The sequence below is a fragment of the Dermacentor andersoni genome, chromosome 11, assembly GCF_023375885.2.
Source record: "Dermacentor andersoni chromosome 11, qqDerAnde1_hic_scaffold, whole genome shotgun sequence".
Taxonomy (NCBI): Eukaryota; Metazoa; Arthropoda; class Arachnida; order Ixodida; family Ixodidae; genus Dermacentor; species Dermacentor andersoni.
Genome location: NC_092824.1, coordinates 78805271 through 78831033, shown reverse-complemented (window position 1 = coordinate 78831033; position 25763 = coordinate 78805271). Strand labels below are relative to the sequence as shown.

General features: G+C 44.6%; 1 protein-coding gene across 1 annotated transcript in view; it reads left to right on the top strand.

Moving 5' to 3' along the window:
• Positions 1-25029, top strand: part of Hsdl2 (Hydroxysteroid dehydrogenase like 2) — a 31050-nt gene extending 6021 nt beyond the window's left edge. The window contains exons 3-8 of the mRNA XM_050167916.3: positions 1693-1906; positions 6829-6932; positions 8215-8316; positions 12595-12795; positions 15812-16048; positions 21918-25029. Coding sequence (XP_050023873.2) covers positions 1693-1906; positions 6829-6932; positions 8215-8316; positions 12595-12795; positions 15812-16048; positions 21918-22159 — 1100 coding nt within the window. The 3' untranslated portion in view covers positions 22160-25029. The remainder of the gene's footprint in view (positions 1-1692; positions 1907-6828; positions 6933-8214; positions 8317-12594; positions 12796-15811; positions 16049-21917) is intronic.
• Positions 25030-25763: the final 734 nt, after the last annotated feature.

Sequence of the window (25763 nt, the reverse complement as noted above, 5' to 3'; positions counted from 1 at the left end):
GGAAACAGCTGTGGTTGACTTCAACTGAGGCCTGAGTGCATAAACTGCATTGCAGCTGTGGATGTTCTGGCCATGCGCTCATCATCAAAACAGCATGGTATTTCATACGTGACCCACCTTTGACGTTTTCCTGAAATGTCTGGAATGCATTTGCAGCTGTGGATGTTCTAGCCCTGCACTCGTCAAAACAGTGTAGTATTTTATACGTGACCCACCTTTGATGTTTTCCTGGAATGTCTGCAATGCCTTTAGCTGTTGAAATTAGGGACCCTTACGAACGCGTTAGTGCTGTCTGTGTCTAAGGCATTTATGTGCACTGTTTGAGCCAGTTTCAGCGTTTTGCGAACGCTGTCAGTTGTGCTGCTGTAGCTGTTGGAAAAATTCCTGCTTGTATAAGTCAGTGCACAAATGCTCCTGCTGTCCTGCTGTCACTACACAAAATAGAACTGATGTAGGTAATGCTTTGCAGTTTACCATACGAATAACCTGGTATTGTAGTAACTTCTTGGGGCTAGCATATTGCTGAGCTATCTTTTCTTCGTGTGTCAATATCTGGCTCCAAGTCTACAAACCCACGAGCAAGCTTTCTGAAGTGAACTTTTGTTTGTTTTATAGTCTTTGTACCCCATTCTAGTTTGCTTACCACTTTGTTTGGTCCTACTAATGATGCTTGCACTTCCAAAATGATACAGCTGTGGATCCACAAATGATACCAGTACTTTAAAAAAAAAATTTGGCTACGGGAACAAAAGAGACTATTTCACAGTCTATTTTCACAGACTATTTCACAGAGATTATTTCAGAGAGAATTTCCTTGGAAAATGCTGACCCACTTCAGAAATTTGTTTGATGTGAATCATTACCATATAGAAAAATTAAGGAACAAAACATGTGACATTATTGCATCCCATTGGCAGCAACTATGCAAGCATCTATCTTTCCAGGTTTTTCTCTAACTTTTTGTACATTTTTATTTTTTGCAAACTTTTTGTCAGGCTCATTTTAAGGTATCTGTGGTATGGCTGAGACATCATTATTTTCATTAGTGCTTCTCGGGCGTTCAATAGCCTATATATGCAAAACTCTGCAAGCAGCCTTTCCCGGGCATTTACCTTGCCCTTAAGAAATCTGGCCGAGCAGGCACATTTCGAAATTTTGAATGTTACTAGGAATAGAAGGCAGCAGGGATGATGACAACAGTCTGCATATCTAAAATCTGCCATTTTGGTTACGTTGTTTCAGATGTGTGGAAAAGCACACTTGAGGATATTGCATATCGCCTGTTGCACACGTGGCATTTATAGGTTAGGCTCATCTGGCATTTATTGGATTCTTGTTCTCAGTTGCTCCTCAAAGCACTTTGTCTGTGTGTGTATACATATATATATATATATATATATATATATATATATTAGTACGAAGCATTCGTATAGAGTTCAACCCAGTTTTCTTTTTACAGTTATCTAGCTGGCGTATCTGGCCGTGCTTGCGGGCCAATCACAAAGATAGTTCAGCCTAAAAATCTAAGCTGTTGTGCCACTGGTTAAGTGCCACTCTTCAATGAACCTCTTTGACGTCAACTTGGGTGATTAGGTATCACAACAAACAACACCTACGTAGTGACATCTATGGAATTACGTAGATGTCAACTGGGGTTGACTTTGCTTAAACATTTCTCTCTCTCTCGCTCAGTGGAAGCTGCAGGAGGCAAATGCCTGCCCTGTGTCCTTGATGTCCGTGACGAAGAGCAAGTCAAGCGGGCTGTGGGTGATGCCGTTTCCAAGTTTGGCGGCATTGACATCCTGGTCAATAATGCGAGTGCCATCAGCCTGACACAGACGCAGAACACGGAGATGAAGCGCTACGACCTGATGCACTCTGTGAACGTCCGCGGCACATTCCTCACGTAGGTCTTTAGCCATCAAGGCTGTTTGATGCGGAGACTGCCATCCGTTTGGTTGAGCTAGATCTCTCTGGTGACAGGGTGCATAGAAAATCAGAGACATTGCTTGTGCCTAGAGCCCAAGGCTAGTGGTGGGTTCAGTTTACAAAGGCCGGCTTTGAAGCAGAACTTTGTTACCAAGAACATGGTGTTATGTCCAAGCATGCAGAAAACTGGTTGCACTACAACTGGTTTCAGTTAATCTGACCTGCCTTGTAGTTCAGCTGTGTTTGAAAGTCCCGAAAACAGCCAATCATGAAACGCCATCGCTGTTGCAGAGCCAAAAGATGCTGGTTGTTGTAGTCTTTGGCTGACTGAAGGGCAATGGTGCTTTGAATTAGATTTCATTTTTTTCCTCTCCATCTTTCTTTAATCATAACCAGTTGGCACAGCTCTCAGGATGGATAGACAAGGTGGGGAAGAACAAAGATTTGATTATATAATGAGGGTTCAGGTGTTCAATGCGACATTACTGGTTGCATGTTCAATGTGACACCCTTCCTCCCCCCGAAAAAATTTTGCTGGCAAAATAGCCAATGCAGCTCGCTTCAGCATTTTGTTTATGAGCATTCTGCTTAAGCCTTGAATGCAAGTACAGTAGACTTACGTTTATTTGACTCCGGTTAATTCGATTTTTCGGTTAATTGGATCCTGACTGTAGGTCCCAGCCAGCGCCCATACATTTCTGTCGGCCCAAACATCTGTTATTTCATTCTCAAATGTGGCCTTTGCCGAGTAATTTGAACTTCACTGGTCAACTTCGCTGCAGTACAGCCATGTTAGCATTGAAGCTTATGCAATTTATTTCCAAGAGTGAAAAGAGGCCACTGTCACGGGATGTAGCGTGCGTTTCTTAATTATAAATGTACACACGTGCCTATGAGCACTTAGACATTTAATAAACATACTGGCAGCCATTCAGAGCTGTTTCTGACATTGCTGTGCCAATTTGAGCACTCGTTTCGGTTTCCATGCATGTGTTGTATATGAGACGGTTAACTGGGCCTAGTATGCATTCTTTGTCTTCTCTGTGCACGGTACGTGCTTGCACCGAGAAGTGAAGAAAAACCATCTGTGCTTTGCGAAAGCTAGCGAAAAGGGAGGCGGTAAAATGAAATAACTCGGAAAGTTGAGGGGACGTGTAAAGCCAACAAAAGTCCTGCCAGTAAACTTATCAGACAAGCGTCTTGGTGCTTGTACTTTGACTGGAGACATTAGCATTTCTATGGGCCCAGACATTCGTTATTTCAATCTAAAAATGAGCCTTCACTGGATAATTCGAACTTGACCAGTCGGCAAGCATGCACCTGACCTGTATGGTAACTGCCATAGCAACCCCTTTACTGGTAGTATCTGTCTTGGCAGAGGGTGGGGTACAGTGAATGCCTTGAACATGTTATCTTCCATGAGAAATGCCCGTTTTCAGCCTGCCTGAGGAGGTTGTGCGAGCATTTGATTTAATAACAAGATACTAAAAAATTTGGAACATGCAACAATTTGGAAAACTCGTGGAACATATGATACATCCTGAAGTAATAAATCACCTTGAAGATCAGAGTCATATATAAGTATCAGCATGGTTTTTGCAAGGGATATTAGTACGAAAGACAGCTCACTCGGTTCATTCATGACATTGTTGCCCCAATAGACACTGGCTTACAGGTTGATGTAATTTTCTTAGATTTTTGTCAATCTTTCAACCGTGTCCCACACCACAGACTTCTGTTAAAATTAAGAAAGGCTAATGTTCATCACGATATAATGCAATTTACAACATTAATAACTATGAATCTTCTGTCGGCCATGTACGTTTGGTGTCCCTCAAGACAGTGTTATCGGTCTCTTATTGTTTCTCATTTATATAAATGACTTACCCTCTTGTGTTTCTTCCTGTATTGGGTTATTCGCTGATGATTGCCAGATATACCATTCCATTTCTTGTAAGGCTGACCTCCTAGCTTTACAAAAAGATCTTGATGTGCTCAGTGATTGATGCACCTCCTGGCTAATGCTTTAAAATTATTCTAAAGCCAAAACAATGTCTTTCACTAACCATATTTTCCAGATAAAAAGTACCAACACAATTAAAAACCAGCCAGTCGAACTTACTAGCACTTGCAGCCCGACATACCATGGCAGTACAACACTGGTCATACGCTTGCATCTTCCAACCACTCATTAGAATTGCTCAAGTGCAACATCCAACATGCTCCTGCACACATTGGTAAACTTGCTTACATTTTGTTAATCCGTTCAAAAGCTCAATACGTATCTGCCATCTGGGACACAGAGCTGGCTTACGTTATTGCTAACATAGAATCCTTGCAATACCTTGTTGTACGATTTACTTACTCTGAACACGAAAAATTTACTAGCGTCACTGCTCTTCAAAGACATGCTGAATTGCCTCAACTATTGTGTTGCCGAAAGAGTGCTCACCTTTCGTTCCTTCACAACCTTTATCACCATCCAACCATGCATCACGATTTCTTCCAGAAACCCACAGCCCACATTTCCATGCCAGGACCACCCATAATATATCAAATGTGTAAGGTACAATGCACCTCACCTTGCCATGTCATTTACTCCTCACACTATCATTGAATGGAATAATCTCCCGCCACACATCGCCACACGCTTCCAAGAATTAATACACACGCTGAATGAAGGCTAACATATACAATCGGTCTCTTATTGTTTCTCATTTATATAAACGACTTACCCTCTTGTGTTTCTTCCTGTATTGGATTATTCGCTGATGAACATTTTTCATAATTTTTTTCATTCTTTGCCTTTTGACAACCCGTGCATAAAAAGAGCACATCGCATTGCTCGCACCAGTCACTGTATATCCCTGTATATCACCCACAAGCCGATACCGTGACTTTGCAGCAATCATTTTTTCTGCGCACAACACGAAACTGGAATGGCCTGCCCACCGAAGTTGCCACTATCATCAACCCACTTGCATTCAAGCGACTCGTCGAAAATATCCCTTTGTAATTTGTAGTATCTATCTTTGTCACAAACCCCCCCCACTCCCTCATGTAATGTCTCAACAGAGACCTTTGAGGAAATAAATAAATAAATAAATAAATAAACATATGTTCATCTTCAAGTTTCGCTAGCACGTGAGATACGACATCATGCCAATGCATGTATAATTGTGTTCATGTGTACAATAAATTCACTCACTTAGCACTTCCCTGTATTAATTATTTATGCGTTAAATTTGTTCCGTTTTAGGTCATGTTTTGTTATCACAGTTTTCCATGTTTCATTATATGACAGTCATTGCTTTCTTTATTCACTAGTGCTTTTTCAGCCAGTGTTTTCATTCATACCACAAATGGTGCTTTTTTTTTCGTTTCTATTGCACTAATGTATATTGCAGTGCAATTATATTGTTTGTTTGTATAATTGTAAATTGCTCCCAACACCTTGTAGTTTTCTTTGACTTGTGCCAATTTTTTTAATCTTTATTTTTTGCCTATGTGTTCTGTTCAAGCTTTTGTAGACAATACAATGCAACTATATTGTATAATAGTGTATCCAAGTGATAAGTTGTATTGTTTCTGCCCCCCCCCCTTCCCCCTATATAACACCCATATCTGTGGGCCTTCAGGAGTATTTCTTAATTAAATAATATAAGTAGCGCACAATCTCTGATTCTAGTATTTACCCAACTCTAACACGCACTTTTTTTTTTTTCTATTAATTTGGGTTGAAAATCACATTTGCATGCTTTGCCGCATTAGTGATTTATTGCAGCAAAGATCGCATTAAAAATTCGTGCAGTGAAGCTGAATTTAAAGAAGCAGTGGTGATTTAGTGGTAAATGCAACAAAAATACTTTATCACACCTTTTTGTGGTCAAGGATCCATCAAGATTTAAACTGCCTTCACCAGTTTACAAAGTGTTGTTCAGGAGTTCATTCAACATACATCCTGCCTCTTAGTTGGGTCACACACACATGCACGCACATGCACACTTTGTGGGGTTCTCACTCGTGCTCTTGGGACAAAGGAACAACAACACAGTAGTACAAACAATCACGAGGGCATCTATTGCACCTTTCATAGATCAATGCCTGCTAGCCGAGTTGCTATCCGCAAAACATGCCGATGGGCGCGCGACAAATCGGGAAGTCCGAGTCACCACGACCGGATAGCGAGCGAATATGTTCACCCCATGCTGGACACCAACGCCTGGTCGTTCGCGCGTAAGGTCATGGGAACGGTGGCGTTTCGAACGATCGTGTTCGTCCATTCCGGGGTAGGATTCACGAGATTGTCTCGCAGAAGCATGGATCAGTGCACGCGCAGAATGTTCGCGCCGCTTGCCGACCCCAAGCCAAAGTGGAAGAGCGTTCTCCATTTTTCGCCCAAGTAACCCCGTTGTTAGGTGGCATCAGCAGAGCAACACTCGTGCCATCTCTCGTACTACCCTGCAAGCATACCGACTGCAGCCGTAAAGCCACACGGCGAAGCCGGATTACAGGAGACAGGAGCTATGCGGGAAAACAACATATCAGGGGATGCGTGAGTCTTGCATCCCCACAACACACACACACTTCACTCGTATTTTTCCACTTTGACATTCCTAATATTAACGCATTAAAAACCAGCCACCATGAAACACATTGCACCTTTGCCCATTTTTCTTATTTTTTGCCTGGAAATGGAGTGTACGGTTGATTTGTAATGGGTTCAGGAGCTTCACTTTGTTTGATGTGTCCATGTTGTCTACCCTGCTTTTACATGTTACACTGTATTAAAATTATAGATGCGCACAAAGCTTTATGGAGGGTGCATGTCACTCAGTAATGGAACTGCTTGCCCAAGTCAAAGGCTGATTTCTCTCTCCCATCCTTTCCCATCTCCAGCTCCAAGTACTGCATTCCCCACCTGAAGAAGTCCAGCAATCCGCACATTCTCATGCTCAGCCCGCCGCTCATCATGAAACCATTCTGGTTTCAGAACCACCTAGGTACTGTAGCTCCTTTTCTTGAGCCATTAGAGATTTGTAATGCCAGTGTCCGTGTGCCGCATTTACTCCCTTCTAGCAAGTGTTCAGCTGTAATGTGCACCCTCTTTTTGTGATCTCAAAAGAGAGAAAAAGAAATTAACACCTGTAATAGTAATGCACACCCTTTTACTTGCTTTTCGTTATTTTTGGCATGCATGCGCATTCTTTTGGAAAACAAGATCATCTGGTGTCAGACAAAAGCTTTTCAAAGAACTTGAGCATTTTTCATTCATTTCTAGCAGAGATAAATAAAAGAAAAAAGTCAACACTTGCAAACTTGCTTGCTAATCGTCAGCCACATGCAGGTTACTTAAACCTGCGAATTCAGAGCAACACCCATTACAGCCGGTGCTCTGTTCACAGGCCTAGCTACCATGGCACTGAATCGTGCAGCATGCATTGGGTATTTGCACCCAACCACTGTTCACTGGACAGCCGTTTGCGACATTTGCGCAGAACACAAGTCATATATATAGCAGCGGCACACTTTGTATTCACCAATATTATTATTATGTGTGCAGTGAGTGAGCAGGTTTCAGTAGCTGCGACTTCCTTTGCTCCATGGTGTCATTAATGACAATAGGGTGCAGCTCCTACAGAATGCTCATTCTTCTACAGGACTGTAACATGCTTGTCAAGTTTTGTTTTTCTTTGGGGGAGGGGGAAGAAGTGCATGTCAGTACTATTTTAAGTTAATATGATGGTTGTAACAAATCAGTTCTGCAGAACTTCACAAGGTGGAGCAGGACTCATGAAAGGGAAAATTGTCAGCCAGTGCTTCATGCTTCAATCATGTGGATGACAATTTTCCTTTTAATGATAGTTGAAGTGTGTTAACAAACATGTTGTTTTCCTGCCTACAGCATTAGTTTTTCTTCTAGGCACACTGTTTGCTGAGCATTAACAAGCAGCATGTAGTGACAGATAGGCCCAGACTTGCTGTGCCAGCATACGGCGTTGACATGCCTTGCACTGCTTTATGCAGGTGATCATGGCATGCATGGTGTCACGGCATACTCCCATTTGCTTACCATTAAAAAACACTGGGGTATCACAGCAATTTCACAATAAACTGGAAATTGTGATAGATCACTAGTATCTTAAGAGCACTTGATAAGCTCAGGCACTTCAAATAGCAAAAGTGCAGTGGGAAACCATAGTGCAGCGTTTGACATTTTGAACATATACGCACCTCTGGTTACTACAAAGTTGAATAGTGTGGCTTTGCTTTTGTGCCCCCCAGCCTACACTATGTCCAAGTATGGAATGTCCATGTGCGTTTTGGGCTTGTCCGAGGAACTACGACCAGATGGCATCGCCGTCAATGCTCTTTGGCCAAAGACAGGTGAGCAAATCGGCCTCGTGTGCAATTGGTGGGGTGCACTGCACTTGGTGCTGCAGTGATGTCAGCTGGGGAACTCGCCTTTGTTGTGTGCTATGATCCAGTGGGAACAGCGGCATTTTCAATTATTTGCCCATGCTCTCACACATGTTTGCACAGCAAGGCACTCTCCAATCACTGTCTATGCCATTCTTTCCTCATGTTAATCTTATCAATGTCAGCATTAGGAGGCCAACAAACATTCTATAAAACCACAGCCATTATGGTCAAGGACACGATCTCGCGCCTTAGTCGCAAAACATCACACTGAGTGAGTAAACTAGATTGAGTCTACACAGGCTTGAATCCGAGGCACAATCTCGTGGCTAATTCGCAGTATTTTGCATGTGAGTCCATTCATTTCCTGCTACACAAATCTCTTGCTGACAATAATAGTTGTATGGTTTCCCTGGTAAGCAGTTACTATCAAACAGTGATTGCACGACACTTTGTCATCTTCACCAGTCGTCAAGCATTCAAAACAATGTCTCCTTGTGCATGAATATCACACTACATTGTGAGAATTTATGTTCACTTAGGTTAGCATGTTTAGACTTTCTGTTTATAGCACATTTAGAAAACATTAAGATTTCTAAAATGTCACTTAATCACTGTAAGAACGAAAATATATTATTCATGGAACAAAAAGTGTCGTGATTTCACCCGAGAAGCATAGCATTGATTGTGACAGCAAATTATTGGGCAACTATACGAAGTAAGGTTAGTACTGGATGGCAACAAAATTGAAATGTCCGCGGCCACCGGAGCGCACAACCAACCACGCAAAGGTACACTGGACGCATGCAGGCACAGAATTTATTACAGTGCAGACACTGCAGCTGAAGGCCCAATAATGCAAATTATTATCAGAAAAGAGGTTATTGTGTTATTGACACAATAACCTTGATTGACCTTGAGTTGTGAGTGTATCACAATCACTGGACAATCTTCACAAGGAGGTATTGACTGTGTGAATGTGAACACACGGTTGGCTAGCAGATGACTTAAGGAGCAATCCACACAAGATGTTGTTGCAATGGTGACTTAGCTCAATTTCACGGAAAGTATTGCTCTAGGAATTCTTTACACTGCTGTACAAGCTTGAAAACGTGGGACGCTTTAAAAAATTGAGCAAGGCAGGTCGACCAACCTCGTAAAGCAGCCTCCATGTTGCGGGCACGCGGCATGGTGGCGGAGTCTCCCAGCTGATGCCACGTGCGAGAGGATGCCACTCAAACTTCTCATTTTTGTTTGCAACCAAAACCTGTCATGCTTGCTATTATGAAGCTGCACACAGAATCGCTCCTTTCTACACAAACATCTTAGCATGGCTTATGAGATCGCTTGTACTAAAATGATGAGTTATCATTTTAGACTGTAATATACAGTCATACCTCAATATATAAAGAACTTGTACTCGAAAGAATGAATTCGAGGTTTTAAAGCAGTAAGCAGTAAGCACTAATAAACAAATCACAAGGTCAGACCATAATAGCACTGTTACGAGCGCCAGCATGCCCGATGCAGATCACACCGAGGTCAATAAATGTAAGTGGCTCACAGCATCCTAGATTTCTGTACATCGCACCACGCGGCACCATAAATTTTGGATGCCATGACCAGCCGCACTTAGTGCCCACAGCCTATATCATATCATGTGGCATCCACAAATTAAATATAAAGGTGCAAAAAGGTATGGATATTCGTCCTGAGCAATAAAAAAAAAGTTGCAGTTTCACCAGGAAAGTGGAGCATTGATGGCGATAGCAAAGAGAATATTGCACAAAGTAAGGTTCATAGCTTTACCGGTGTCACACGCTCTCAGGCAAATATGAACAGATCTCGCTCGATGAACACAAACTGGCTGTAAGAAAGGAGCCCAAGCTTTGCATCGCGTCTCAGAAACTAGGGATTACACAGCTGTTAACCCTAGATGCACGGGAACACGTGCAAAGCACCAACAGTCTCGGTTTGCACTTTGAACTTGTCATAGATTACTTCCGAAAGTAGGTGCATGAATCGCGTTCACCCTCTCCCTCTTTGTGCAGAAGGAATTGTTAGCTCTTGCGTTTCTCCAAGCTGCCACAGACCCTGTGGCCTTCGCCAGTTGTTTATACCAATGCGACAAATGGTGCAGCGTCGTTTATACGGCGTCCTGGCGTGCACGCTTTGGCAGTGTTTTTGTTGTTCAAACTTCTCATGCGGAAGTACGCTTGAAATAACTTTTACCTCGGCCAACATTTATAAAGTTTCTTCTTCTGCTAGATTTACTAGTCACACAGGCTCAGAGTATGTGCTTGAAATGGCCAAGAACTTATTCAAATCAAAACCGTGTCGTAATATTACACTGATAAATTGTGGTTTTCAATGGAACTATAATCGGGAAATGTAACTGCAGTAGGTGGTTTGTTACGTTGTGAATTTCGTTACATCGAGGTTCATTATCTCGAGGTTTTGACTATTGCTTGTGGTACAAGATCTTTAGGCACAAAGATTATATTGTAGGTTCACTGCTAGCTGTAGCAAGAAGGAGTCTGCTAGAATTTCATTTTTTAGGAGTCTAAATTTGGGAAGAGGAAGAAGGTGCGTTTCTCAATTACTTTTCCACTGCAATACAGTAGACCGTCGTTTATACGCTCCTTTACGTATGATTTCCTTGCACCAACGTTTGTGATCGAGAAAACAGAAATTGAGCCACTAAAGCTGTGCTTCTTTATTACAGGTTAACGTGTTCCCCCCCAAAAAAATTATCTTTTGGCACCAATGTCCCATACATTGCCAAACTGTGATCATAAGATACATTTTACAGCCGCTAGATCCCATGTCAACAGGAAAAGGCATCAGGTTCATGCGATCATAAACAGTAGCCACCCGCCGCAACAGTTTCCCTGCAATACATACTCGCCCTCCTGTCTCACATGAAAACACCAATGCGCACTCAGTTTCCTATTCCGGTATCAACAAATCTCCTCCCGGGTCGTCACATGCCGCATTCACAGCTATCGCCCTCAACACTATTTCAATAAACATCTTTGCCTATCTCTTTCACAGTGCATGGGGCTTAGTGCTGCTGGAAGCGTACTGCACGCTTTTAATTGGCAATTAACCAAATGCACCACCATCTCCTGCTGCGGTTGGCATGAACTGAGCACCACGTTTCACTCTGACAGCATCATAGGCATCGTATTCCCGCATCGCCCACCAACTTGATTTCGTTTCAATTTTCCGTTGCCGTCTTGAGGCACTATGCAATCAAAAAACAACAATGTGGATCTTGGGTCACTCGGCCCCCACCAGTCGGACTCACGTCGGCATGTGGAGCTGAATGGGCGTGTCAAAACTTCTTGCCAAAATGCCCCACTCAAAGCTGTTGACTCAGGCTGAATTGGAGGAGTGCAAACGTAAGCTTGCTAGAGCAGCAAGAATGACAATACATGTTACAGGCTGCTCAGGCCTCACCAGCTGATGCATGTCTGTGTCTTGTGCTACAACAATTTGCACAATGATTTGCCTTATGTAAATTTCGACTACAGTTGAGTCTGTCAGTATTTTACAGTGGAGCTGTTAGAACCTCACTGGGCTTCTCTTGATGTCCACAGCTTTGCCGAGCTGTGTGAGAAAGCTGAGAGTGAAAGTAGAGTATAAAAATAGCATAGCGCAGCATAGTGACGCGGGGAGGGTGGTAAGAGCCTAGCAGGGAAGAAGGAGCGGCGCGGACCACAGGTGGTGTGACGGCATTGTTCTCCAATAAAAACCTGTGCGCTTGCTTTAGCAGTGTTCTTTCTCGCAGTGGAAAAAAAAGTTTGTGGCTCTGCTATTGCAAACACTAGAGACCACCGGAACTTGGCAAAGCCTAGCAAAAGTTAGACCAAGTGTGCGGTTTGGCTCTACCTTACTGGCCTTCCCCCAGCTCTGCTGGTCTCCGGTGTTTGCGATAGCAAAGCCACGTATAATTTTTTGGTGACTTCGGATCACACATTTTCCCGGCTGTAGTATGTTTTTTTCACAATTTGTTTCCAATACTTGTGAATGAAGTTCTACTCTATATTGATCAGTATTGAGGAGACACTGCATGTTATATGAGACACATGTCAGTTCTGTCCGATAGAATAGCAGACCTTCTTATTTTGCAAGAACCTTCAGCATATATGTAACCATTGCATGCCTCGGTGATTGCATATATAAGATTGTGCAATCTTGACACACACAAAAAAATAAATGTTTCCCCCATTTTTGTGACAGCCATCCACACCGCAGCCATTGAGATGCTCATGGGTGCCGAGCATGGCCTGAGCACAAGCCGCAAGCCGGCCATCATGGCTGATGCTGCGTATGCCATCCTGACCAAGCCGAGCCAGTCTTTCACTGGCAACTTTTGCATTGACGAACGACTGCTGCGTGAGGAAGGCATCAAGGACTTCGATCAGTATTCATGCGTGCCTGGTGAGTTCAGCCTTTGTCAAAGTGCCCCCATAGAAGAGCTCTGCTCAAGAGTTCCAGTATTAGCTTAGTCCTAGAGCTAGTTCTAGCATAGCAGGAAATGCAAGGGCTTAATTTTAGTCTTGCGTGACACACACTGAGTGTGCTCAGTACAAAGCCAACCCCGGGGCTGTTGCGTGCATATGCTATTTGCTGGAATTGGCATCCTATGGTAATGCACATGATTGAAGCAAGTCAAAAGTGGATGCTGTCCGCTTCAGGTCCCTTGAGTCACTGTGCTGTGCTGTTCAGCTCATTAGTTCCCAGCTGGTGCTTGTATTTGCTTTAGATTTGTGTCATGATGCTTAGACAGCAAAGTATTAGTTACAATAGACAGGAAAAGGCAGTGCCCCCTGTGGCACCAAGAGCATTATGCAAAATGTGAGCGCCAGTTTCGGTTTTGGGCGCCACATTCTGCGTAGCTAAATATTGCAGTCACCGTAGAGTGCCGCAACAAGCCCTCTCACCATCGAAACACTTGGAAAATCTGTACTCCGATTGGTCTCTGTGGGTGACATTGCTACAGGTGCCTGGGCATGGGGATGTGAGCAAGAAGGTTAAAGAAAAACTGCTGGAGTAGAAACAATGTTCCGAAGGTGAAGCCGCACAGGAAGGGCGCAATAAAGCTATAAATTAAACAATAAAAAATGTCGAAGAAGCGCTTTTCACACACTTCCCATGTGTTAATCAACCTCCTTTGTTAATCATAGCTTATCTACATGTATCTCTGTATTACCGGCTTTAGTGTGAAATCTGAATATCCTGGCATATTGTATTGGGAAGGACGTCATCGATATCCAGAAGAAATTTTTATTTTCTTATTAGCCTAGCATTACAATAGAGCCAATTCAATCTGTAAGCGGAGATCGCCTGACAAGGCTCTATTTCAGGTGAAGGAGGGGCAAGCATTGGCTTCACCTTTCCTGGTAAGAAGCTACAGGGGAGCTTCCACTCCAGCAGTTTTCCTTTAACCTCCTTGGATGTGAGCCAGCCCGAGCTCGCGGCACCCTTCCACCTGCACGAAATGTTTGACACTGTCTATGCACACTAGCCCTATGCACAGAAATGCGCAGGGTCATCAGCCAATGTTTCTTTAGTTTCTTTCACGGGCTTTTCGGCTACACTTGCCAATGCAACCACTGTTCTTTGAGAAATCTCTAAGGGGCCATCCACCCGCGAAACATACAAAAGGCTTGTAAACATTGTTACACAGCTGCTGTAATCAACCGTGGTTGCGTAGCATTTACGTATGTGAAAATGTGTGTTATCTTGCGTGCTCTTAAAGATATAAAAGCTTATTCGCAGATATCCCTAGCTGTTGCCAGTGCACACTAAGGTGTATTTTTCAGCTCACGTTTGAAGAGTGCTAGAATAGCAGGTAACGTTCACATGCAATCCATTGGTGGCCCCCAGCAAACTGGTCAAAATGTACGGAAAAACACATTAGCAAATTTTCGGTATCCTGAACAGCATGAGGCATGTTTAAGTGCATAACACAAATGGCTAAGAGCCCTATGAGAAATTGTTGACGCAACCAATCACTTTAAACGTGATTGCTGTGCTGCTGGAATGGCTCCGTGCCTATGACCAGCTGAAACGCAACAAAGTAGTAGCGTGAGACCTATGCCATGTTCTGATGGAGTGCTGCTGTCTTCTCAGCAGCATCTTGAAGTTGTGCGTTTTATGTGTTTAGTAAAAGCATGCCATGGCTCGCGAGTTTTGCTGCACGTACCTGGCAAGCAAAAAGCGAGTGCCGGAGCGTGGATGCGCTCGGCGCACCAACTGTGGGGAGATGTACTGGCTACGTAACCAGCACAGAATTTTGTGACCACTAGGGTGACGCTTCATTTTCTGACATGCTGTGCTATGGTAAGCTAAGACAGTAGAACAAAGGCTTAACTCCAGTTAGACGAGGCACGTCCTACCCAGGTGTCTGCAAGCGAAGCAGACGACATGGTCCCCACCCTCAAGATTCCCATAATGCCTTACCGGCAACTGCTTGAAGGCGTGCGCCACTTTCTAAAGTTGTCTATTGGGCACTGTTTCCAAAATCTGCTTTTGATTTTTTGGCTGCTTAGGCTTAATGAGAGGCTGTAGTAGCTGCAGATTAGCTCTAAGATTTCGCAGCATGCACTACAGCACTGCACAGGCCATTCTTTCAAGCCAGGGCTCGGCCAGAGCCTGGTGCCTTCAAACCTGGCCCACACTTGGCCCAGGCCTGAAATATCTGGGCCCGAAAGATTTTGGCCTGATTCGACCCATTAGCCCTTCAGCCTAAATGAAGCATGGTCAAGTTCTCGGTTATTATAAGGATGCTAGCCGAACGGACCCAGATGATTATTTCATTATTCAATATGAGAGCTAACGCAGTAGCCGCTACTCCAAGGCGGCTGCTTATGGCGTGGCCACGCAGGCCCTATCATGAAATTGATCTGTGATGGGGACAGAGTCTAGGTGCGACGAGGGCTGATAGCCCTCATCATAGCGCAAGAGAGGAGCCTGGTTGCCTTATGACACACTTGCCAGCGTTCACACACACCAGCGCACCATGCATATCAGAAGCCATGTGCATGCTTCGCAGTGGTGGCACTACATGGCTCCGAGTGTTCTTGGGAAAGAGCAGAGGAGTCCCGCCTCATACATAGCTTGTTTTGGCGGTGGCAATACGTTGTGTCGCTATATTAATTCGATGCTGATGTGTTACGGTCAACAGGCGTCGTAAGATGGGTTTTTTTCATTTGCCTTGTTGCCTTGGCTATAGCTTTGGCCTGTGCACAACAAACTTTAGTTGGAAGCCAGAACATGTGTCATATGTTCCCTTAATCTTAATCCCGTTTTGCACTGTCTGCAATAGTATGTTGTCGTAATAACAAGCCCGGCTAACCACCATTTTGAAGTGTAGCAGATGCTTTCACTTCCGCATAGTTTTCCTACTTCTTGAACTGAGCACACGAACTACTACTTTCTCATTGCGATGCAGGCTCCAAGCTGCAGCCAGACTTCTTCATTCCGGACGATGTACTTGCCGAGTTTGACCAGGAGCAGGTGTCGTCACTTGGTATTGGCACCGGTGCAGCACCGCCGCCGTCAGCATCAGCTGCTTCTTCTGGTAGCCCCACTGCTGATGGTGTCGACGGCATCGTGCAGAAGATTAGCCAGAAGCTGAGCCCTGAGCTCGTCACTCAGACGGGAGGACTGTTTCTCTTCCAAGTCAAAGGTTAGCCTGTTGCTCATTTCTTGGGATGGGTGCGGCAGTAAATTGCTTTCTCCTTTGGTAATGTGCCAGACACATGTTCTGTGCAAGAAAGGGTCATGATTTCAGCAGCGCATCCTTATACTTTGAGTCCATTGTCATCACTTCCGTCATCTTGTGCAATAACTAATACAGGAAAGGGGCGTTTTCAATCGCTCTTCAGTTTATCATTTCCAGCTCTGCATGCACCCAGCCAATATAATTGTGAATTTTCTCACTTCATCACTCTGTTTTATTTTGCACTGCTTTGAGAGGGCTTTCGCCAGCTTTTGGCATTGCAAACAAACAGTTGTGATGCATAGATCATACTGTGATAATTGTATGTTCAAAATGCTGCACCTTGTGTAGACGTTCAGTGCTCCAGTTCACTTTGCATATACAGTCGAACCCGGCTATATCGAACTCGCCAAAAAACGCCTATCAGTTCGATATAGAGCATAATTCGATATAAGCCTGCTAAATAATTGGATGTCATAAAAGCACATACCATTTATAAAATCACTTTTATTGATGAAACTAGCTTAGTTTCGCACGAAGTAGTCCTGCATTTTCTTCTGCTTGGGCAATTTCGCTGCGTGCGAGGCACGCACTTTTCCTCTTCGTTTAAGGAGTCCGAGCAGCTGAGGCCGCAACATTCCGCATTCGCGCAGAAGCACCGGACTAGTGCGAGCGCACCAATCACTTCGGAGGATGTGGGCCAAAGACGGTCGTTGCTTTCGTCGTTGTGCCCATTTTCACTTGTGCTCGGCACGATGTCGGCAATGTAGTCTTCGTTTGAGGGCTCTCCCGTGGCCCCGACACCATCGTTTGCGCTCACAAACTCGTCCACCGTTGATTCGTCAACAGCTTCCGGAAATTCTGACAGCTCGCTCCAAACTTCGTCAACAACGGCAACGGCTTCGTCGCAATAATCAGAATTTACAGTCATCACCGAGCACGCGAAAGTCGGTACGGCTGAAGCTATTTTGGATGAACCGCTCGTACACGGCCGTGCGTACGCGTCGGGCGCCACAGGCACTACGGGCACCGGGTCGCGAGTTAGGCCGCTTTAGCCCTAATTTCCCCCTTCAAAATCGTGCCGAGAGTGCACCTCGGAATCTTGTACGTTGCGGGGACATCCGACTTGTCACCGCGTTCGACCCGATTTATGATTTCGAGCTTCACGGCGAAAGGCGAATTCTGCCGCTTCATCACGGCAACACTGCGGGAGAAGGCGCACACAATGAATCAGATAAGCAGCGGGACAACTCGCACTTTCGCCATCTTGCACGACGAGAGCACAAGTTCCTCTGATTGGCTGTCTGAGCAAGCGCTGCGGGCGGGCGGGCCAGGATCATTTTTTGTAGGGGGGTGTCGGCGGCTCCGAGGTAGCGCGGTCACGTAGGGAGAGCGGTTGGATGGAGCCGCGCCGCCGGGTTTTCCCGACACCACGAGGGAAAGCCAACTTCCGGGGGCACTTTCCGCCGCTTGACGTTCGATATATCGGGAGTCGCTACTAGTTTTGTTCGATGTAAGCGTAATTTTTGCTATATATACTCATTGTAACTATACCGTGTCCAGAAATTGTTCGATATATGGAATAATTCGATGTAAACGAGTTCGATATAGTCGGGTTCGACTGTAGCAACAAGGGCTGTCTTATCAAAGGCTTGCAGTGCTCCACTGGCATGCTGATGAAATGCTGATAAGTTGAGTGATTACCAACAAAATGAGAAGAGCTAGTACTTGGTAATGATACATTTCATTATCTATTCTTATTGCAGTCGACTTCTGCCAATTGATCCAGATGGGACCGACAAAACTGGTCTAGTTATCCAAGTCAAGTGAAGCAAAAAGCAGAAAAAAACGCCAGAAAATGCTGTCGATTCACTTGGTAGTATTGCTTTCAAAATAAGCTTCGCCGCAATACAGCTGTGTTATGCGGTAAAGCATATAAATAGGGTAAAGATGCCATTATTACTGGACATAGAACATGTTCCTTAATTTACACATGCACTTGCACCATTTACAGTTACAGTACGAGCATCGAGATGCCTAAGAAGTTTACTGGCAGGCCTTCAGAATTCTAGATAGACCCCCACTCTTCTTGTGCACTTTTAACGTTCCCTCAACATTGAACGTTCCCTCAATGTAGAAACAGCTCCGAATGACTATGAGTGTGTTTATTAGGTGTATAAGTGCTCATACTGTGACCAGAGATCGCGCGTGTGCACGTTAATAATTCAGAAGCGCAAACTATGTCCCGTAACGGCCCCGTTGCAGTTCTATGCTTCACCGCATAACACTACTGTAATGCGGCGAAGCTTACCAGTAAAGTTAGGATTATTTGGCGAAGGCGAATTTTTAGATCGTCATAACGGAAGTTTGGGCGCATAGAGATGTATAGGCGCCAGCCAGAACCTTCGGTCAGGATTGCGTTAACCGAAAATTTGAATTAACCGGAGTCGAATGAACGGGAGTCTACTGTATTTGTCAAGCTGAGTGCCCAATCACGGTGATAATGGCAACATGGCTTAATCTGAGCCAATAATAAAGTCAGAAAAAGAATGAAAAAAAGAAATCTATCATTATAAAGTGCAGTCCCAACTCATGGAAAGCTCCTGATGGCACATCACGGCTGCAGTTAGATGGCGCTGCATGTACTAAAGCATCGTCCCTCCACATACAAGCCAACTGTTTACTTTTGGCATTTCATTCCGGCTAGTACACAACATACCACTAACGTGCACTGCGCTGCATGGTAATCAAACATGCAGGAGCATGCTGTGTGCACAGTGTGAAAGATTGCGGGAGTCAGTAGTGTTGGTAGAATTCGGCGTGAGGCAGCAGTGATAAGAGAGCATGCGTAGCCACTGACTTATCAGTGCAGCCAATTTCGGACGCTCTCAGGTAGCTGTCAGCGCGTGGGAGTTTTGAGCTGCTGCATCCAATGTTTACTAGCAGCGTGGGCACTTCCAGATTTTGGCAGGATGCTCGTTGGAAGTACAGTGCAGTCCACTTATAACGATATCGAGAAAGACGAAAAATATGATCGTTATAACCGATGATCGCTATATCTGGACTGCAGTTACCAAAAAAAAAAAATTTTTAAACGCGTTTGCGCTCTTTACCTTTGCAGCTCTGAACTCGAATTCGCTACTTGCTCTAAAGAATAGATGATGTGTACAGTAGGCCGTGAAAAACAAACTTTATTTCTAGCGCCAATGACCGTGTCAAGGATTAGGCGCGCCGAAATAGTCCGAAATCTGCACTTGCTTTTGCGGCAGCTTCAGCTTCACAACCGCGGTGTGCATGGATTCCAGCTGCTGCGCGAACACTGGCGGCAATCCTTTAGCATGCATAAAATCAATTAAGGAGTCGATCGACGACAGTGCACTTTGCGTGGACATCGTGGTCGGGGTCAAGGTGCCACTGTCGATCTCGTTGTCACTGTCGCTGATGCCGTCGCCACCGTCGCACAACTTTGCGTCTGTCGAGACAGCACATCTTCGGCGATCGCCTCGTCGGTGACCTCATCGCAGAACGAGGCAGCACTGTCTGCAGTCAAAAACTCCTCCTTCGACACACCACCTGTGTCACCAGTAGGAACGAGCTCCCAGAGCTCGGTTATGTCAGCGAATTCCACCGGGTCGGTCTCAGCGGGTTGGGGAAGTTCGTCCTTACGCACAAAGCCCGCCTTCTTGAAGCAATTGGTGATGAACCACTGGTAAAGCGCCTCTTCAACATCGGCGTACAAAGGGTCTCTAACCCCTTTTCCGCTGATCGGAATGGCCGCTGATAGCTCCTGCCTTCACAATCGCGGTGCTCCCGGTTTTCAAGATGATTGATATCGTTAACTGAACGAGCTCATACCTTGAAGCCGCATTGAGTCCTGCAAAATATCCATCTTCGTGTCAAGCGACACAGCTTTGCGCTTTGTCGACGCCATCTTCGAACTGGGTTGAACCGTTGGTTGCACGCTGCTTCGGTGGCGTCAGCCTGCTATCGCGAGAGAGACGCGGGACGGGCGCCACCGCGCCGCTTTGCTTGTCGCTTCTTTTTTTCTTTCTCTCTCTATCGGAGCGACTGTGGCCGATGCGCATGAAGCAGCTAGCGCCATCTTGTGGCGCGCTGCGCCAACGTTGGCTGCGCCTACTCGTGCGCGGGCGGGGCGAGACGCGCTGCGCGGTAATGGCGGCAGATACGAACTTACGGAGGTAAACATCGCCTCGTCTCGACATCGTTCGTTTCAGGGAACTAAGCAACGCAAACGTTGCGATTATTTGGCACGGAAAGCGCCGTCCAGACTGCAAAATTTTGATCGTTATATCCGATATGCGGTGAATAACCTATCGTTATAAATGGTTTTCTTCCCCATAGACCTAATGCATAAAATGACACTCTCATGTCGACCCATCGTTATAACCGATATATCGTTATATGTGGTATCGTTATAAGTGGACTGCACTGTATTGTGTTGGTGACAGGTCGCAAAAGTTGTACTTGTTCCAAGCAAATTTATACATTTAAACCTCGATATAATGCAGTCGGTAAAATCATCAATTTGCTTCATTATGTTCAAATTTCATTCTATTGAAGTTCGCCCTTTTATGCAAATAAGTACAGTCACCAATGGATTTTTCTTTAGGGCAATCGAAAAAAGCAAGTTTGAATGAGAAAACAATTCATTTTGATAAAATTTGGGAGTCGCCGACAAATGATACGATTTCATGCCAGGTACATCGACGATATCTTCTCAGTGGCACGAATTAAGCGAAGCCAGCTGCGCTTTTGCGTGCACTCCGCCCCCACAGCTCGTAGCGTCGCCCGCACTGGGACGACGCTATCAGCAAAAGTGACAGCAGTGGGGAGCAAATACCTCGCCTGCCTCTCACTCCAACAAGTCACAGAAACTAGAGATTACGCAACCTCCAATGCTAAGTGCACGATAAGACGGCTTACATGGTGCCACGCCGTCTCGGCACGCCAACTCTTTGCACACATAGCAGATTACCTACAAATCGGGGTGTGCGGCTGCAGATACACTCAGTCCTGCTTTCAGCCATGTGCACCCATGGCCGAGATGCACGCCAATATCGAGACGTGTGCCAACTTACCCCCCACTCTGACCTCCCAGCCCTCTTGCACATTTTATCGCATTATCATGAGCTTGCCCAGGAAGGTGGCACTTGTGAAGTCACCATCTTTCTTTTCTCACCCTCGCACACTTCCACTCGCACCTAAAGCACACAATGTGCGGGGCCCGATAGGATCTTATCGCACTTAGACTTTATAGAGAACATCTCGAGGCTCCACTTCAGCGGTCACTCTTGTCGCGCGGTGCACGATTAGACAGGTGCGTTTGCAAGCAGCTGCTTGTAATTCAATCATTTGACCATCTGCGTCCGCAGAAGTTTCCATTTATTGTCTCGGCATTCCTTTGTGGCGGCAGTGAAATTTCGTTAAACTGAAGTCGCATACAAACACTGTTATATTGAGGTTCTAACAACATAGTATTTAGAAGTGTAGTCCCAACTGGACAAGAGGGTATGAAAAGGTAAATACTTTGCTATATCGAGGATTTCGTTATGTTGAAGTTTAACTGTACTGACAATTGTGTTCCTGAACGAGGTGAAATTGGCAACACCAAAGTTTCTGAAAAATTCACCATAATTTAAAAACAATGTGCTTTTCCATGTTTGCTGCTACTTGTGTACTGCATCTGAAGGTAACTCTTCGTTGATAAAGTGCATGTGTAACCCTCAGAAGGTGCACGGTCAAGGCAAGGCTTGGGGAGAAAATATGCTGTTGACAGACTGATAAACTCTTTACTCCTTTCTGCACATCTGCACAGGTGGTGATGACTTCTTCGTGGATCTCCGAACGGGACAGGGCAGCGTGGGCAAAGGCCAGCCCTCAGAAGGCAACTCGCCCGACGTCGTCTTCACCATGGACACCGACAGCCTGCTCAAGATGTTTGCGGGCAGCCTGAAGCCAACAGCAGCCTTCATGAGTGGCAAGATGAAGATCAAGGGAGACATGGGAAAGGCCATGAAGCTTGAAAAGCTGATGGGCAGCCTCAGGGCCAAGCTCTAGAGACCAAGCAGGTTCCTCTTCCGTTTGGCACCAGTATCGACACGTTCGCCACCTTTGATCCACGCAGCCATGTGGAGGAAGAATGACCAAGGCTAGACACAGACAGTGCCCCCCATCTCTGGAAGGTCACAGGAGAAGTCGATTTTTCAGCCAATTCGGCATGGAGACCAGGCTAACATCTGCTGGATCAAATGTTGAATGTGTTCTCACGTTTGCGAAACTCCTGCACATTGTGTATTTACAGCGACCTTGAGAGACGTGGTGAGAAGCTGCAATTACGTGCAGTGGGCTACATCATGAGTGTACGAGGGTGGGAGCTTTCTGATCAACTTGTGCCGAGGGTCTACTTCACCAGGAAAGTGGATGACATAGAAGCTTTATATAACAGCGAACTCTGTGAATGTTGTACTTTACCAATGAGATTTGATTTCGCTTTCCGGTTTGGGTTCTTCAGATATTTAAACGATCCTGCAAGTGGTTATATCCAAGTTGTTGGTTGGTGTGGTGCAAAGTTGTTGAACGAAATAGTAGGTAATCTTGCGTGGCTGAACGACTGTCGGGAATGAATTCTGTTGCCTGTTACTTAGAAACGTTGACTTTGCTCAATAGGCTGCACATTCCATCTGCTCTACACTAATGGAATTGAATGCATTAATTCTAGTACTCTCTATTGAAAGATAAATCGCAGTTTTTTAGAAAATAAATTGCATTATTCAAGGCCTGCATTTTCATTTGCTTGTTTCATGAGCTGTTTCACAGTGTCCTTATTTTTTACCTGAGAGCACTAGATTACTTTACACATAGAACATTATGGTGGTTTTCTACTCTTGCTGCTGTGCAGCTTGTACTATGCATCGCTTACAAATGGCAGTTGTTTTTGACATTAAAGCTGTTAGTGTACTGAACACATTCATGTGCCTTACTAGAGCTGTTGATATGCCTTTTAGAATTGTTCTGCCATGCAACAAGGAATTATTCTATGGTTTGCATAACACCTTGTTGATTATTGCTAACGATGTTTGATAAACTTGGGTGTCTTACAGTGATGATGAATCACTGTTAGTGTAATAACACATGCACGTGGTATGCTGGTGAACATTGAAAGCCATTAAGGCATGGCCACACTAGTGCATAAATATGCACAGATAGTTAGTTGCTTGCGTCAAAGGTAACAATGGAGGCATGACTACACACTGGCCATCTGCTGCTCTGCTGCAGTAGTCACATGATAAGGTTTGTAATTAATGCATTCTCCACTGCGATCAGTGACAATTCCAGGCAGGGTTGATAGAGAGCAATGTTTTTGTGTGCCAATCGCCCGTGTGACCAAAGAAAATGCTTTCCGTTGGCCTCACCATCTGGCTATCTGCAGCATGTTGTCAACCATGCTCCCGAGAGCGATTTGTCATGTGGAGCAGAACGTTTGCTTCTTCTCAGCCTTTATGATGTGTGCCACAATCATGTGGTGCACGTATTTTCTCACAGATGTGGCTATACCTTCACAGGTGGCGTATCCCGAGTTCTGTAGCTTACAGTGACAGTTTTGTTTGCATGTGTGATGCATGCCAACAAAAAAATTCACCATTAGTTGGTGCACGTGGTTCTTCAAGGAATAAATCAATTGTGTGTGAAAGACATACAGTAGTGACTACCACTGTCGGTGCTTGCTTATACTTTTTTTTTACCTTTTATTACCTTTGCTGCCATTGTTGCTGGGGTTTTTTTTTTTTTCTCGTACGTTTAGCAAATTTTTTTAAATGCTTGTTTTTCCTTGTGTAATAATTACGTAGCTTCCAACTCCTTAAAAATGACAATTCTTGATATGTTGCAGTATGCTTGAGATAAATGATGTCAAACTCTACTGAATTGTGGTGCGAGCTCTGGATGGATATCCGTTTGTGTGAATGCATTTTTCTAGGCATGTTTGGTATACAGTCCGTGTAGTGCTTGCACTTGTGGGATGATACAATTTCAGGTTATTACTTAATATACCTTAACATTGTTGCTGCCACACTTACTTAGCATTAACCTCACACAATCAAGACCAATTTGAAGCCTTCCAACAAGTCATCTCTCACAGTCAAGGTGTAGCCTTGGCACACAACATGCAGTCATTTATAAATATCACTACTGCAATTAATATATATATTTTTTTGCTTATCGGTCAGTGAGCAAAGGACATACTCTGATTAGGTGGTACTTCAAATTTCAAGTTAATACCATCACTACATTAAACAGGACTCGCACGCTCTGCGCATAGGGGAATAAAATGCTGATAATAGCAATGAGTGGCGCACACTGGTTCATAATTTTGAGACTCATTTTAATTGATGTTTCTGTGAAATTACTACCCTTAAGATTATCGTAGCTCTGCTTGCGTGCTAGTGATTTTGTCAACACGCATCACTGAAGAGAGGCAAATATCTTGCATAACGGTGCACTTCTGTTGCACGCTTGGAAAACTGCTGTTTAACACGAGCACCTTTTGCACAAATGTTCTGACGATGGGCGCATCATGCCACATACTTAGTGGGCAAATGTGCTTTTGTACTTTCGTACACAGGGGAAGACAGACTGCATTTCAGGGATAAACCTCGTACTTGGGCTGAAACTGTGCAATGGCAAGTCTTGGCAGCATTTACTAAGCGCTTTGTGTTGGCATCGGCAGTGCTCCCATCGCATAGATATTGCAGCTCGAGCTGCCTTTGGGAACCTCGAAAGCACTGAATTACTTGGCTACCAAAGATACGAGGCAGCCTAACCGAGTACAAGAAGATGTATGTAGCCTTTATTTGGGAGCACGTAAAAAGTACTAATGGCTCTTCAGATGTAGAACAATGGTGTAATAAATCTGGGTTGTACATATGTAACATATTCTTGTTTTTCTTGCATGCATGGTATACTTATACAAGGTCTGTTGCAGAGGTAATGAGACTGCACTTGTTAACACACGGGACAGCGTTGACAAATGCACTCTATTGAGTTAGTTCCCTCGGAAAGCTACACGCCATCGCAGGCGTGCCTGCTTGTAGCAAGACTGTTCCAATAGCTGATCAAAAGTGCTGGCCAGTTGTTGCAGTGGCACGTTTAGAACACCTGTTGCATCAAATTCATGTGCTCTGGCAAAACCACCAAAACAAGGTGGAACTCCACTATCCTGGTAACTCCAGAACCGTATCGGCACCCACACTCCCTCGACTCCCTGCTTTGCAGGAGCTCTTGTTTCAATTGCGTAGTTTCTGGTAGTGCATTGTGCCTCCTTGTACTAAAAAAAGAAAAAATGCTTATTCACGTAGTTGATTGCCCATTTAAATTCTGCCATTGGAATTAGGCAACAGACTTGAGAACATTGGATAGCTGAGTGTTCCACAGTGATCTCAGTTCAGGACCCAATGGTAGTTCCAGGGACATACTCAGTAGCTTCGAAATCTTTTATAAAGATTAGCAAGTGACGCAGTGTCCCATTGGACTTGTGAGAATCGTTCAGTCGGCTGGACATCACTTTCCCGATGTAATGATGGGAAGGAACGGAACATGCATGTAAAACAGCGAACAGCTCACAATCTGTAGTGTTTATATAGTATTTTTGCTAGAGCTTTGTGAA